The sequence below is a fragment of the Brassica oleracea genome, chromosome C9 (genome assembly GCF_000695525.1).
Source record: "Brassica oleracea var. oleracea cultivar TO1000 chromosome C9, BOL, whole genome shotgun sequence".
Classification (NCBI taxonomy): domain Eukaryota; kingdom Viridiplantae; phylum Streptophyta; class Magnoliopsida; order Brassicales; family Brassicaceae; genus Brassica; species Brassica oleracea.
The window spans coordinates 51798855-51813382 of record NC_027756.1 but is presented as its reverse complement, the minus strand read 5'-3'; the positions used below and the strand labels follow the sequence as shown (position 1 = coordinate 51813382).

General features: G+C 37.9%; 3 protein-coding genes across 3 annotated transcripts; 1 reads left to right on the top strand and 2 right to left on the bottom strand.

The window, feature by feature from the left end:
• Positions 1–605: 605 nt before the first annotated feature.
• Positions 606–1758, bottom strand: LOC106318074 (protein MIZU-KUSSEI 1). The gene has a single exon (XM_013755922.1). It carries the CDS (start codon positions 1550–1552, stop codon positions 803–805), a length of 750 nt encoding a protein of 249 aa, XP_013611376.1. The 5' UTR covers positions 1553–1758; the 3' UTR covers positions 606–802.
• A 97-nt stretch (positions 1759–1855) lies between these two features.
• LOC106318073 lies at positions 1856–3588 on the bottom strand. The gene is made up of 6 exons (XM_013755921.1): positions 3418–3588; positions 2986–3334; positions 2706–2874; positions 2444–2551; positions 2232–2353; positions 1856–2153 (listed from the first exon to the last, which is right to left on the bottom strand). Exons 2-6 carry the CDS (start codon positions 3330–3332, stop codon positions 2018–2020), a joined length of 882 nt encoding a protein of 293 aa, XP_013611375.1. The 5' UTR covers positions 3333–3334; positions 3418–3588; the 3' UTR covers positions 1856–2017.
• Positions 3589–6829: 3241 nt separating this feature from the next.
• On the top strand, positions 6830–14277 carry LOC106318071. Its single transcript, XM_013755920.1, has 27 exons — positions 6830–7059; positions 7157–7205; positions 7289–7464; positions 7549–7613; positions 7689–8022; positions 8245–8311; positions 8422–8572; positions 8930–9097; positions 9172–9282; positions 9549–9758; positions 10005–10106; positions 10203–10421; positions 10804–10878; positions 10958–11035; positions 11194–11376; positions 11470–11625; positions 11748–11840; positions 11969–12040; positions 12233–12350; positions 12472–12650; positions 12734–12818; positions 12943–13047; positions 13129–13235; positions 13416–13493; positions 13596–13691; positions 13774–13869; positions 13967–14277. The coding sequence occupies exons 2-27, from the start codon at positions 7198–7200 to the stop codon at positions 14141–14143; spliced, it is 3309 nt and encodes a 1102-aa protein (XP_013611374.1). The 5' UTR covers positions 6830–7059; positions 7157–7197; the 3' UTR covers positions 14144–14277.
• Positions 14278–14528: the final 251 nt, after the last annotated feature.

Here is a 14528-nt window from a genome sequence, read left to right as displayed (position 1 = left end):
CGATTTTTAGTTTCAATAAATATCATTGTACTTTCCATTATGAGTATCATTTCTATCTAAGTGTGAGTGAATGTATTAATAAGTGTATAGATATATATTCATACTCCTATGTATGTATTCTTAAAGAAAATTGTAAACTTGTAATCACGCGTTTATATTTTTTTCTTTCTAATTTTATGTTTAAAATCATAGTTGAATGCTATTTATGACTGTATGGCATTAATAGAGTAAATATTTACTCTGAAAATAAATATACTCCAAATTCAGTTAAATCTTTTCCAATCGCTGAAATGAAAATTTTCACCTTTTCAACCATTTACACAAAGAAAAACACTCTCTAAAATTTACTTTAACATTTTACCAAAAAAATACATTTACTCCAGTTACCTTATTCTTTCTCCTTTTACCATTTGTTTTGTTTTTCGCTTTTTTTCATCAATTTTTTCCTCTGATTTACTCTATATCTAACCAATCACACTTTAAAATTCTATATTTCATAAAGAAAAATTGAAAAAACTGTCAAATTTTAAATAAAACTAAATGCTAAACTAGATTGAACACACTCACTATAATGGTTACCCAAAACTACAAGCTCATCTCTTCCCTCACAGCCACGGAAGTGGCAAAATCCATGTTTTTACATCACCAGTTAATCATTTCGAGTGATTACCAAAGTAAGAAACTAAATAGCAGATATAAATTGAAAATAAACATATAAGTAAAAAAAATAAAAACGATTAATGACACGCACGTAGGTGTGGTTGGGTTGTTTTTAACCTTTCCCTTAAAACGATGACGTTTATTAAACCCGTACGAAGAAGATACTGAGCTCAGGACCACTGTTCCCGTCAGGGTTCATCATGTAATAAGTCTCAGAGTCTCTCGACCCAATCACTCTCTCAAAATGCGCTCTCATATAAGTCAAATCTCCTTCTCCTCCTCCGCCGCTATTCACCGGCAACACACCAGCTCCCATCGACACCGCGTGAAGCATCTGCATCACCACAAGATCCTCCTCCGTCGGCTGCCTCTTAACCCCGTAACCGGACTTCTTCCCGTTGCAGTACAACGCCCAAATCGGCTCGTCCACAATCTTAGTCGTCCTCTCGCTCGGCCTCTTCTCGCACTCGAGCGCGATCCTCACCAGACCGACCCCGAGGTCCTGGAGGAGCTTCGCCGTCGGGATCGCTAGCTCCAGGACGAGGATCGGGAGCGAGCGCGGGGTCTCCTGAATCGCTATATTAACCCGCGTTTTGCGGTAACCGAACAGCGTTCCAGTGACGCGCGTCCCTCCGTGGACGTGGTTCTCGTGGACGCGCGTCCCTCCTCCCCCGGGGAATTTACACATCGGAGACATGATCGGAAGCGATCGGAACACTGAGCGGACGCGGCGGAGTAGCTTGTTCGATTTGGAGCCGGTTGATTTGGTCTTGCCGGAGGGCTGCTCCAGCGTGATCTCGGGCCGTACGGTGGATTCCTTAGACCGTGGACTTCCGAGAGGTGGCAGTGTCGTCGGAATCAGCATCCTCGGCGTTAACGGTGGTGTCGCCATGTTGAAGGGAGATATGTTTTGTATGTTTTAAGAGTGAAGACTTAAGTTTTTATGCAATCTTTAGAAACTTGTGGAAGGCACGTTTGAGTTTCGCCGGTTTAGTTATGGTCGGGAGAGATATGTATTAATATAGTACTAATTCTATAAGCTGCTGTTTTATAAGTTGTTTCCCACTTGCATATGTTTTTATTAATAAAAGCTCCTGAAAGTATCTGTTTTGACCTATGTTAACCCACATCAATAACAGCTCTGTAGTAAGCGAGTTTCATTCAGTAAACAACACGTTGCATCAAGAAAACGAAGTCCAGGAACAAAGTCAACGGAAGCTTGATCAGAGTGTATTTTGAACATATCAAAAAACTGAAGCTTGGTGGAAAGTCAAGCGAAAGCAACTTATACACACATAATATTATATATATATATATACACACACGCATCTTTGTTCTTGTTCTGAAGCTTGCTCTTTTACTCTTGATTACAAGAAACTCTCTTTGGTGGAGGTAAATTCCTCATGTTTGATTCCATATTGTTGAACGTGAGGTTCGCCACGGCTCTGTCTATTGAGTTTGTTTCAGATTCAGTCTTCTGCTTTATGTTCCCGCTGAAAATCAAAGATAATGATGAGCCTTTACTTACATATGTAAGATCTGTTTTTAAGCAGTAAAAAGTCTCTCTATACCTGAAGGTTGTCTCCTGGAGGAACTCCTCCGTGTTAATGTTGCCTGATTCGCACTTCAGTTGTGAGTTCTTAGCAAGCCGGTAGAAAGTATCGCGGAAGCATTTGCGGGTAACTTCAGTCAACTGTAATTAAAGATTTTGTAAAATATGTTTACAAGACTGATCCAATATCAGAAAAAATCTCAAAATCAAGATCAAGATCACCACACACACCTTTTCACTAGCCCTCTGTAGATCCTGCAACACAACTTCTTCTGTAGATGGCTCTTCCAAGTTCTTCTCCTCACACAGATCTGGGATCTTCATTGGTTCCTCCCCCTCCTTGAACCAAAAATAATATCCAAAGATCAACATCTCATACTATTATACCCAAATATCATACATCAATGGTCCCAGAAAAAAAAAATCACACATCACTTCTAATTTTTCACATTGCTATTTATATATATATAAAAAAAAAGAGACATGTCTTTACCATAGGAGGCATGTCATTACAAGCTTCCCAGTTGTATTGATACATGGGTACTTCTCTGCCGTCGAGAGTGTCAAGATACGCAACAGAGGAAGAGCCGGGGCTGTTGTTATCCGACTCTTTGAAACAATGGAGATTCCCATTCCCTGGAACATCCTCCAAAATGGAACTTCTTCAGTCAGAACCGGAAACAAAGAAAAAAAACGACGAATAACAATTATTTATCTGAATCTCTTTGTGTGTTATATATATAAACAATTTCTATGAGTGATGAGGGCTATACAGGAACATGTCATCCATCTGTTGGATCCCATCGAAATCGTGAAGCGACGAAGCAGAGTTGTAGTAACAACCATCAGACTTGAACCTCTTTGATTCCTCTTCTTCTTCTCCTTCTTGTTTTACTTCTCCACTCGTCCCTATCTCCATCTCCATATCCATATCCATCTGACTGTATAACCCTCCGCTGAATCCATTGTTAATCACATCGAAGTCGAAGCATTTCTCCGCAGCTTTCTGGGAGTTCATGCTCCATCCACCCCACATATCAGAAGATTGGTATGAATCCGATGTCTCCTGATAGCTAGGCACGACTAGATCCTCACCGTTCCTCCTCGAATAACGACCCATTACTGTTGACAAAAAAAATAAAAGGTCCAAAGTCGTTACCTTTGTTTACATCTGAATCCTTTTAAGAAACATAACAAGAACTCACCTTTGTTCAGATCTGAATCAGAAGTATCCTTCTTTTGTGATTATGAGTTTGTGTTCTGTCTTTGCAGATTTGTGTGTGAGTGAAGGAGAGAAGACAAAGAGACAGAGCAAGTTGACGGAAGTGGTGGGTTTTAACTAATTTTAGTGGCAGAGGATTCACGGGGGAGATTTGTGGCTCAGATCACTCCTCCATCTAAAGCAACTCTCTCATTGGTCCACGTGTTGGCCATATCTTTTTCTGTGTGATGTCCGCATTTGAATAAAGTAAGATCTTCCAGCTATTGGCCAACTTGCACATGTTTGTGGTGTGATTACGGAAATACCCTCTAGATTTAGGCAGTGGCTAGCTCACAGTTTCGCTGACACGTGCCACGTTACTCGATTTGGTATTTACACGTGGCCTGTAGGTATAGGAGGTGAGGACACATCACAGACTGTCGAGCGGTGGAGTGGGACCGGTGGTTTATGGGTTGAAGGGCATAAGTGGATAATGCTCTTCCTTTATCTTCTCATCCTCATCAATGTTAGCAGTTTTCCAAAAATAGACTTTATTGATTTCACAAAAATCGAAATGCAAATTAAAGTTCTTGAGATTGTTCATTGTATCAGACTAGTAAGCTCACTCAATAGCGATGTGCTAGTGTAATAAATTTGCAAACTGATGAGATATATATTATTTGTTTGATACTCCAGATAATCCGGACACTCCGGAAAAATACTTAGGCTTTATGCACTTTGAAAATCATATTATAGAAAAACTAAAGGTGGATAAATATAAGTTAAATTTTTTAATCTGATTACATCATTTCTAATGGTTCATTCTATTTTTCGCTATAAAGTAGAATAACTTTATAATAGAATTGAGGTATATTGATATTATATTATATTTTAGAATAAAAAATAGAGTCGAAGAACCAAAACACAAACAACTTACTATATATATAAAACAAACTCATTTTTTACTCTATTATGTAATGAAAAATATAATATCATTAGAGCATTCTTAATCTAAATTCTATTTTATAGTAAAAAATAGAATAAAATTAGAGATGCCATTAAAATTTGCATTAAAAAAATCAACATAGACAACACTAAGAGCAGCATTATCGCACAAAAAAATGGGTGTTTAGTTCTATAGACCCCACACAAATGGCAAGCAACGATGCTTTCAGCTGCAAAATAAACGCCGTGTTTTATTTGTTGCTTCTACTATTCGCGGATTCCACCGACACGTGGCGGCCTGCGATTGTTTTTTTTTAATTTTTTTTTCTTTTTTTTTAATCAGATAAAAAAAATAAAAAATAAAAAATAAGCACCCCATAAAGATGTTCTAAACCCTGTTCTCTCCAAATTGAAATGTTGATTCAAATTGACATGTTCTACATGGCTACTAGTAAAAAAATATAAATAGCCATTTTCATATTCTTATTGAAATATTAATATTTTTTATTTCTTTGTGATTAGTTTTCACTAAAAGCCACTTATCATATCGTCCGCTAGATTTTTATGAGAAAATTATAGATAGAGGAATATTATGAAACACTATTTATGGTGGATCTCTTGTTAGTGACTTTCATAACAACTACGTTACTATATCAGTTAGGTATTTATTTGTTACCACTTTAGTAGTTGTTTACGATGATTTTCAGTTAATTATATATTTTAACTAGTAATTAATTAATTATCAACAAATTATGAGGATGACTTGGTCAGATGGACTAGCTCATACATGCATATCTTATGTAAACTCAGCAAATTTATTGCATATAGTTTTTTCCCGCTTGACTTATCATATATTTTCTTAGGGTTCTAGAGGGACTACAAATTTTAGACTCATGGGGGAATCTCTCTAGTTCCAGACTCTCTGTGTTGCTTCTTTATTCGTGGATTTGACTGGAGAGTACTTGTTGTAGTCATCGATCTACTGTTCACTAAGAGAATTTTTCTGATTTGAAATATGTGTACAATTGCAGCAGCAAATGAAGGAGAGTGTATACCGTCTCTTTCAATGTATACTTGATCGACGAATTACCCTTTTCTATAATCGACATATTGACCGGATCAGAGGCGAATCCACTAACGATAATAGAGCTGACACTCCTTAAATCTTTATAAAACTTAAATTGTATGTAAAATCTGCAAAGAACCTTTGTTGATTTTGGAAAAACCTGCCTCTTGACACAGGGGCGGATCTAGAACTGGATTTAATCGGGGGCACATAACATTTTTCACTATATTTTATAATTCATTAGGGGGCACTGTCATTGATTAAGCTTAATTACTCAAAGAAATTGAAAAACTAGATGGAGGCACATGCCCCCGCACGGCTCTTACTACGTCCGCCACTGTCTTGACACCCCTAAACCTGAGTTCGATCAAGCCTTGAACCTTTCATTTATTTATTTTTTATTTATTAAATTAATATTTTGACATCTTTTAAATTAATTTCTAGGTCCGCCATTGGACCAGATCATTATCTGCTGCATCTGCAAATGACTAAGGCTTTTGTTTAACTCAAAGCTCAAAAGAATGGTTTCTATAGTTTATGCCGGCTTTTGCACTTACAATATTCATGAATCAAAGTATAAGTCTTTAACTTTCAGGGAAATTATAAACAACAAGTTTGTTGCAGCGTTTTTGTGGAAAGTCGTCCAGGGAACATACAGTTGATTTTTTTTAACACATGTTCTGTATACAGTATATACCTTATTATAAACGCTAGACGGTATATATATATCCATTTATTATGTCGATAATACTTTAAAAGACGTGGTTTCAATGATTGTATGTAACAGGAATTGTCACGGATCAGTTGATACAATCACATTTTACAGTGAAGTGTGCGAGGCTGATGATGCTGGAGCTTGGTCCTATAAAAATTGAGCATGTTGTGGAGGCCAACAAACAACCCTGAAAATATTCAACAAGACTAGGTATTTGCTGCCTACAAGTATTCAAGACGACTAGATACTCTCTTTCCCTCTTTCTCGATATGCTTTTTCCTTTTCATAAATAGTTCTCTTTATGACATTTTCTTTCGGTTGTCTTGTAATCGATAATAACCAAGTGGTTTAGGACTTAACACTGGGAGTGTCCGAGCTTAAAAAAAAATTCCATGGTTCAAGTTCTAGATCAATGGTAACATTTTTGTTGTTGTTGAAAGACTGAGCACTACTGTAGAATACAAACACTTCTATATCATCACACCACCTATCTAACAATAAAAAAACAAATTCTTCTAAAAAATGTTGCGATGTCTATACTTAAATCAGTAAATGAAAAAAGTATACTTGTTAGTTTTTGACAAGTGAATTTCAGTAAAATCACGCGATTAAAAAGGGGGATAAAAGAGCTTATAGACAAATCAGCAAGGTAAAAATATTAAATTTCTAAAATTTGGACTTTTTCTAAATTACTTTTCTCCTCAAACTCGGAAGACGCGAGGGTGTGGTGTACAGATAGATCTTTCTCCCACGCACCCCCCCTTCTCTAGATTCGCTCTGCTCGAACTTCTCTAAAGACATTTCGAGATCATATATTCATCCTTCTCATCTACTGGATCGATCTCCCCCAAAACCGCGTTTGATTTCCACTTTCTCCGCCGTCTCACGAGATTCGGATCTCGCTACTAAGTAGATGACTGGTAAGCTCAGTTTAATTGGAACTAAGATTACTGTATTCAATGCGGTGTAATTAAAACGATTCTAGGTAGTTCATTGAAGTTTTAATTGATTTCGCAGGTTAATTGAAATCTGAGAATCCACATCGCAGCTGGATCGAGATGGAAGAGTATGTTTCTACACTACTATCATACAAATCTTCGTTTTCCTTTTAGTTCTAACTTTGGGATCCATTCGCTGCTGCGTTTGCAGAGAAAGTGCTGTTGAGATTCTTCAGAGGTATCGCCGAGATAGGCGTAAACTCTTGGATTTCATGTTGGCCGGTAGCTTAATCAAGAAAGTCATCATGCCTCCTGGAGCCGTTACTCTCGATGACGTGGATTTAGATCAAGTCAGTGTTGATTACGTCATCAACTGTGCTAAGAAAGGTGATTCTATTCACGTTCGTTCTGTTTTTTTTTTTTTTATAGAGTAACGCGTATTGTAATTTGTGTACTGGTTTTAAACGCCAGGTGGAATGCTCGAGCTTTCCGAAGCGATTCGGGACTACCATGATCACAGTGGATTGCCTTATATGGTTATTGACTCTCTCATTTGTTAAAACAATGTTGTATATCAGTTGTTTTCATTAACGTGTTGTGAATGTTTTCAGAATAGCGTTGGTACTGCTGATGATTTCTTCCTGGCTACGACTCCTGAATCTTCTGGCTCTCCTCCGAAAAGAGCGCCGCCGCCTATTCCTATATTAACTTCTGCCTCATCCTCGTCCATCCCAACGAATCCGGAGTGGTGCGAGTCACCGTCTGCGCCGCCGTTGATGCGGTCGGAGTCTATTGATTCACCGCACGCTCAAGAGCTGACTGTTGATGACATTGAGGATTTTGAGGATGACGATGACAATGAGGAAGTTGGTAATTTCAGGATCTCGAGGCGGACTGCTGGTGATGCGGCTGATCTTGTGCCTAAACTGCCATCCTTTGCCACTGGCAAGTGCATAATTTTTTAAGCTGATAAAAATAAAAGTGTTGCTGTTATTTGATGGGGTAGACCTCATAAAGAGAGGGTAAAACAGTAATTGTAAACTTATAGGTAGTTTATATACCTACCTGTGGCCAGAGCTAACTATGACTAGACCATAAGTAGTACTCACATTAAAAATCAATAACCCACTGATGCATTAAGAAAGTTGCCTCCTTCTTATGTTTCAGGTATTACAGATGATGATCTTCGTGAAACTGCATTTGAAATCTTGTTGGCTTGCGCTGGAGCCTCAGGGTATAGATATTATCAACTTGCTTCCTTTTTAATTTTATTGTTTTAGTGAGTCTTATTGATATCGTTTTTCTCTTTCGTATGTTTTCAAAATGTATTCTGCAATCATATAGGGGTCTCATAGTACCATCAAAAGAGAAAAAGAACGAGAAACGCAGATCTAGGCTGATTAAAAAGCTTGGTCGCAAAAGTGAGAGTGTTTCTCAGTCTCAGAGTTCATCAGGATTGGTTTCTCTTTTGGAAATGATGCGGGGCCAAATGGAGGTAACTCAACTCTCTCTCACTGTTTCTTCTTATCTCATTTGTTGAAGCATATATGGTTTTTTTGAATGTGGACTTTACACAGTTATTACTTGATACTTTCTCAAAAAATTGTTCTGATGTAAGTATCATGTCACGATGTCCTAATTTTTGTAAGCTAAATGTCCCGGCTTCCGTTGACTTTAGTATGCGGTTGGATACTATTCGCTTCTTCCTCCGTGTACTCTTTCCGTATGTTAAATGCATTGTATTATGTTTTCTGCGCCACTGCATACACTGCCATATGATACGAATAATCACAATTCACCCACTTTTTATACTTGTTATGTAACTGGCAATCAATCATTTGGGCTCATACAGATATCTGAAGCCATGGACATCAGGACAAGACAGGGGTTGCTTAATGCTCTAGCTGGAAAAGCTGGGAAAAGAATGGACAGCCTCCTGGTACCTTTAGAATTGTTATGTTGTGTGTCTCGTACCGAGTTCTCTGACAAGAAAGCATACCTACGTTGGCAGAAAAGGCAGGTAAAGACCACCTTCTCACCCCCTTCGTTCATTTATATTTTGGTTCTGTCATCTATTAATTTTTGGTATCTCAGTTAAACATGTTAGCAGAGGGGCTCATTAACCATCCTGTCGTTGGATTTGGAGAATCAGGTTGTAAGGCAAATGACCTGAAGAGTCTTCTGCAAAGAATTGAAGAATCAGAGGTATTTTTTTTTCTACTTTATGTTCATGTGATTTGTTACATGGTGTAGACATCAGATATCAGGTAGATTTCCCTTGAAGATTCTCTGTGGGAATCTTCCCATTTATTATGAAAATTATGGTGAACATGCACATTTTAGACGTCACTTCTTCCACACTTACCTATAATTCTTTGGCTTTTATCCCTTATACTGAAAGTTGAATTGGCTTAGATTAACGGTTTCATGATATGTTTCTCACTTCTCGTTGCTTTCTTTTCCATCTGTAGTCTCTTCCATCCTCAGCCGGAGAAGTGCAAAGAGCAGAATGTTTAAAATCTCTTACAGAAGTTGCTATCTCACTTGCTGAGAGACCGGCACGTGGTGATTTGACGGGTGAAGTGTGCCACTGGGCTGATGGCTATCATTTGAACGTCAGACTATATGAAAAATTGCTTCTCTGTGTCTTTGACATGTTGAATGAAGGGAAGCTCACAGAGGTCGGTGATTCTGTCAAAATATTGTTGAATACATTTTCCAGCATCAATAGTCCTTGTCATCTAAAAATCATATCGATTTGAAAGGTGTTCTTCTCAGCTATCCTCCTTGAACTGCTTAGAATCCTAATTTTTATGTTTCCTCATATTGATATTCCCATATACACTAAAAAGTGACAAGTTGCCATTCGGTTTATTGTTGCCTTTTCTAAGACATTCTATGAAATAGCCTTGGTCATTTTATTTCAGGAAGTGGAAGAAATTCTTGAGCTTTTGAAATCAACATGGCGTGTTCTTGGAATTACAGAGACCATTCATTACACATGCTATGCCTGGGTGTTGTTTCGGCAGGTAGTGATGGAGAAGAAAATTCCTTTATTACAATGATATTGATGCTTAATATTGGACCCTTTACTGTAGTTTTATGAGTATTTTGTGTGGTTGCAGTATGTAATCACTAGTGAACGAGGACTTCTGCGACATGCTATTCAGCAGCTGAAGAAAATCCCTCTAAAAGAACAACGTGGGCCTCAAGAGCGCATACACTTGAAAACATTGCAGTGTAGGGTTGAAAATGAAGAGATATCCTTCTTGGAGTCCTTCTTGTCACCTATACGAAGTTGGGCCGATAAGCAGCTGGGCGACTACCATCTGCATTTTGCCGAGGTTTTACCTAAAAACCATTGCGTTTAGTCACAGAAGTTACTTTCAGTTCAGTTACAGTAATTCGTATATAGGATCAGCGTTCTTCCTTACTTGAACTGTACCCTTGCTTATATGTCATTGTGGTTTGCATATGGACACATTAGGACATAAGTCTCCAGAAACTTGACGCATAATTCACATGTCGAATTCTTCCATATGCATGCCGAACAATATAGTTTACCCATCATCACTTCTGTACTTGTAACTGAATTTCTTTGTAAATTAACATAAGAGCATATCTACCTCAGGCTTCTTGTATATCTTTGTTGCAAGGCAGTTTCGTTTTCCCTATCTATACCATTGAAGTTAGTCATTTTTTTCCTTTTCTTTACAACTTTTGCAGGGTTCACTTGTCATGGAGGATACAGTTACGGTTGCAATGATAACTTGGAGGCTTTTGTTGGAGGAATCTGATAGAGTAAGTAATCTGTTTTTTTGGTGGAGCAATATAGTTTACCCAACATCACTTCTATACTTGTAACTGAATTTCTCTACAGGCGATGCATTCTAGCTCTTCAGATCGAGAGCAAATTGAGTCCTATATTTCATCTTCCATTAAGAATACGTTCACAAGGGTAAGTGTTTTATCAAACTTCTATATGCTTGACAAACGATCGCTTATCAGCTCTCACTTATGCCGATTCTAAGAACTGAACAACTTCCGTTTCTAATGTGTGCATTTAACGCTTAATAATATGGACGGTATTCTGAGGCTGATTCTTGCAATTTACAGATGTCACTGACCATTGATAGATCAGACAGAATCAATGAGCACCCTTTGGCATTGCTTGCTGAGGAGACAAAGAAACTTATGAAAAAGGACTCTACCATCTTTATGCCAATATTATCTCAGAGGCACCCACAAGCAATTGCGTTTTCTGCATCCCTTATTCACAAGTTTTATGGGAACAAATTGGTAAGCTTTATGCTGGCGTCCCTCCCATCTTATTACTTTTTGGTCACTACATCTCAATTGTAAATGACATCTTGACTTTGTATTTGATTTCAGAAACCTTTTCTTGATGGTACTGAACACTTGACTGAGGATGTAGTCTCTGTTTTTCCTCCGGCTGATAGCCTTGAGCAATATTTACTGGAGCTAATGACCTCTGTCTGCGGAGAGGATACAAATGGACCTTATTTCAGAAAATTAATTCCTTATGAGGTTAGACTCACATATGCTTAACTTTTGAAACTAGGAAGAGTGGCATAAAACACCTTATAAAAAGTGTTGAATTTAAAGATCAATCATGCTGGCTCTAATATTTCTTAATTTTATTCTGCTAGCTCGAATCTCTCTCTGGCACATTGGTTTTGAGATGGATCAATGCACAGCTGGGAAGAATTTTGAGTTGGGTGGAGCGAGCTTTTAAACAAGAGGTGGGATTTGGTCGTTTGCTGGTCTGCTGAAGAATGACTTTGTTCCGTGATTACTGCATTTCTATTATTTGTAGGTCCTTTTATACTATTTTTTTGGAACTATAACACATCTTAACTTTTCTGTATAGCATTGGGACCCAATATCACCTCAACAGCGGCATGGGAGCTCAATTGTTGAAGTTTTCAGGATCGTAGAAGAGGTAGGGGTTTTACAAGTTTTATCAAGTCTTATCAGTTACTTGAGGCATATGTTTTATTTTGTGTTCAGTTTGTCGTGACCTTATACTTGTTGAATTTATATACAATTCTATTTCCCAAATAGTGTGCATAAGAAAGATTAGAAGGCTTGAAATGAACTGTCTAATTAATGTTTTGGATAATCTTTGATGCAGACTGTTGATCAGTTTTTTGAGCTGAAAGTTCCAATGAGATCCATTGAACTAAGCGCTTTACTTCGTGGTATTGACAATGCATTTCAAGTATATACTAACCATGTCATGGAGAAGCTAGGTATGCACCGACTGGTTGAATCTGCTGCTGAGCTTTGAAATTTAAATGGCTAGTTCGTATTCATACGAGCCACAGTTATAAACTTTCATCTCCCTTAACCTTGAGTTTCGGTATATTCCAGGTAGCAAGGATGATTTGGTTCCGCCTGTGCCTGTTCTTACTCGTTACAAGAAGGAAGCAGCAATCAAGGTTTTTGTTAAGAAGGAACTATTCGAGTCAAAACTGCCGGATGAGAGATGGTCGACTAACATTGATGTTCCTGCAACTGCTGTCCTTTGCGTTCAGCTCAATACTTTACATGTAACTTCAAGACTAGCTTCCTCAGTTCAAGTACCATTTATAAGTTTCGCTGCTATCTATAACCTTTTATATGCTTTTCTCAGTATGCTGTTAGTCAGTTGAGCAAGTTAGAAGACAGCATATGGGAGCGATGGATAGCAAAAAGACCTCGCGAAAAGATTGTCATCAGTATGTACTATCTATTTGCTCAATTAATTCTAAACTTCATTTCCCTTTAGGAGTTTTCTTATTCTTCCTTGAATCGATGTTAGCCATAATGAATGACACATTTCCCATTTGGTTAACTTTGAAGGAAAATCTTTGGTTGAGAAAGCTAAGAGTGTTAACCAGAAGGAATCTTTTGAGGGGAGTAGAAAGGATATCAATGCAGCTCTGGATCGTATTTGCGAGTTTACTGGTGAGATGTCATGTGTTTTACCTCCTTGAAGTATTCATTATCAAAGTGGGTAAATTAATATTTGATTCTTTCACACTGCAGGGACTAAGATTATCTTCTACGATTTAAGGGAGCCATTTATTGAGAATCTGTACAAGCCAAGTGTTTCTCAATCAAGACTGGAAGCATTAATCGAAGCCCTTGACACGGTAATAAATCTGCTCCTTGTTTATAAATGAGCCAGGCATTTAAAGTTTACATGAGCTCTGAACCGCCACAGAGTAGTGGGATTTCGGAGTTTTAAAAAGTGTGGTGCCTAGAAGCCAATCGACAATAACATTCCTTGACGGTCGACATTGCTAACTCAAATTTTCAATTACTTTGACCAGGAACTTGGACAACTATGTAGTGTCATAATGGAGCCACTGAGGGATCGGATAGTCACAAGCCTGCTTCAAGCATCACTTGTCTGTAGTCTAAATCTCAGTTGGTTTTGTTTACATCATTCACACAGCTCTCAAGTGTTTGCCTTTTTTTTTTATTGATAAATTATTCATAATCTTTACCAGGACGGATTGCTTCGCGTACTATTAGATGGTGGCCCGTCTCGTGTGTTTCATCCAAGCGAATCAAAGCTACTAGAAGAAGATGTAGAGGTCTTAAAGGTAAACTCTTTCTTATCGGCCATCTCAACTTCATGCCCCCAAGTGCTCGTAACTTCTTAAAAGCTCATGAATTTTTTTCTAGGAATTCTTTATTTCTGGCGGGGACGGACTTCCGAGAGGAGTCGTTGAAAACCAAATCGCCCGTGTTCGTCTTGTTGTAAAGCTACACGGATACGAGGTTAGTACTCCAGCTTCCTACTTAAGTGTGGACATTTGGTTTCTCGGTTTTTGTATGCCAATCCTGACTTTGACTCTGCTTATAACTAACGCAACAGACACGAGAGCTTATCGATGACTTAAGGTCTCGAAGCAGTTTAGATATGCAGCAAGGAGGAAGAGGCAAACTTGGAGCAGACACCCAAACACTGGTACGAGTATTGTGCCACAGAAACGATTCAGAGGCTTCTCTGTTTCTGAAAAAACAGTACAAAATCCCCAAATCCCACGCCTAATTGATATGCTTTCGATTATTGGTGCGAGTTACTTTCTTTTAGTCTTTGTTCAGTGACAAAAAATACTTTTGTATAAACGATTTTCAGAAAGCACAGGCTGTAGAGAAGTTACATTTTTACTTTTTACCTGAGCTTTTTATGTGTCTGTTGAAATGTATTTCACTGCAAACGCATATTTTCATTTAATTTTATTCAAAAGAGTCTAGAAATCTTTTAGATTAAAACTAAAAGTCTAAAGCTGAGAATAACAAAAATGATTTATTGACCGTTGAAATTCTATTTCCGTTTGAGTCTTTGACTATGTTTATTTTATTTTTTGGCTTGATTATTATTACTGTTTCCGAGTAACTTCTCTGGACAACCAAGTTCCAACTAGAGAACATTA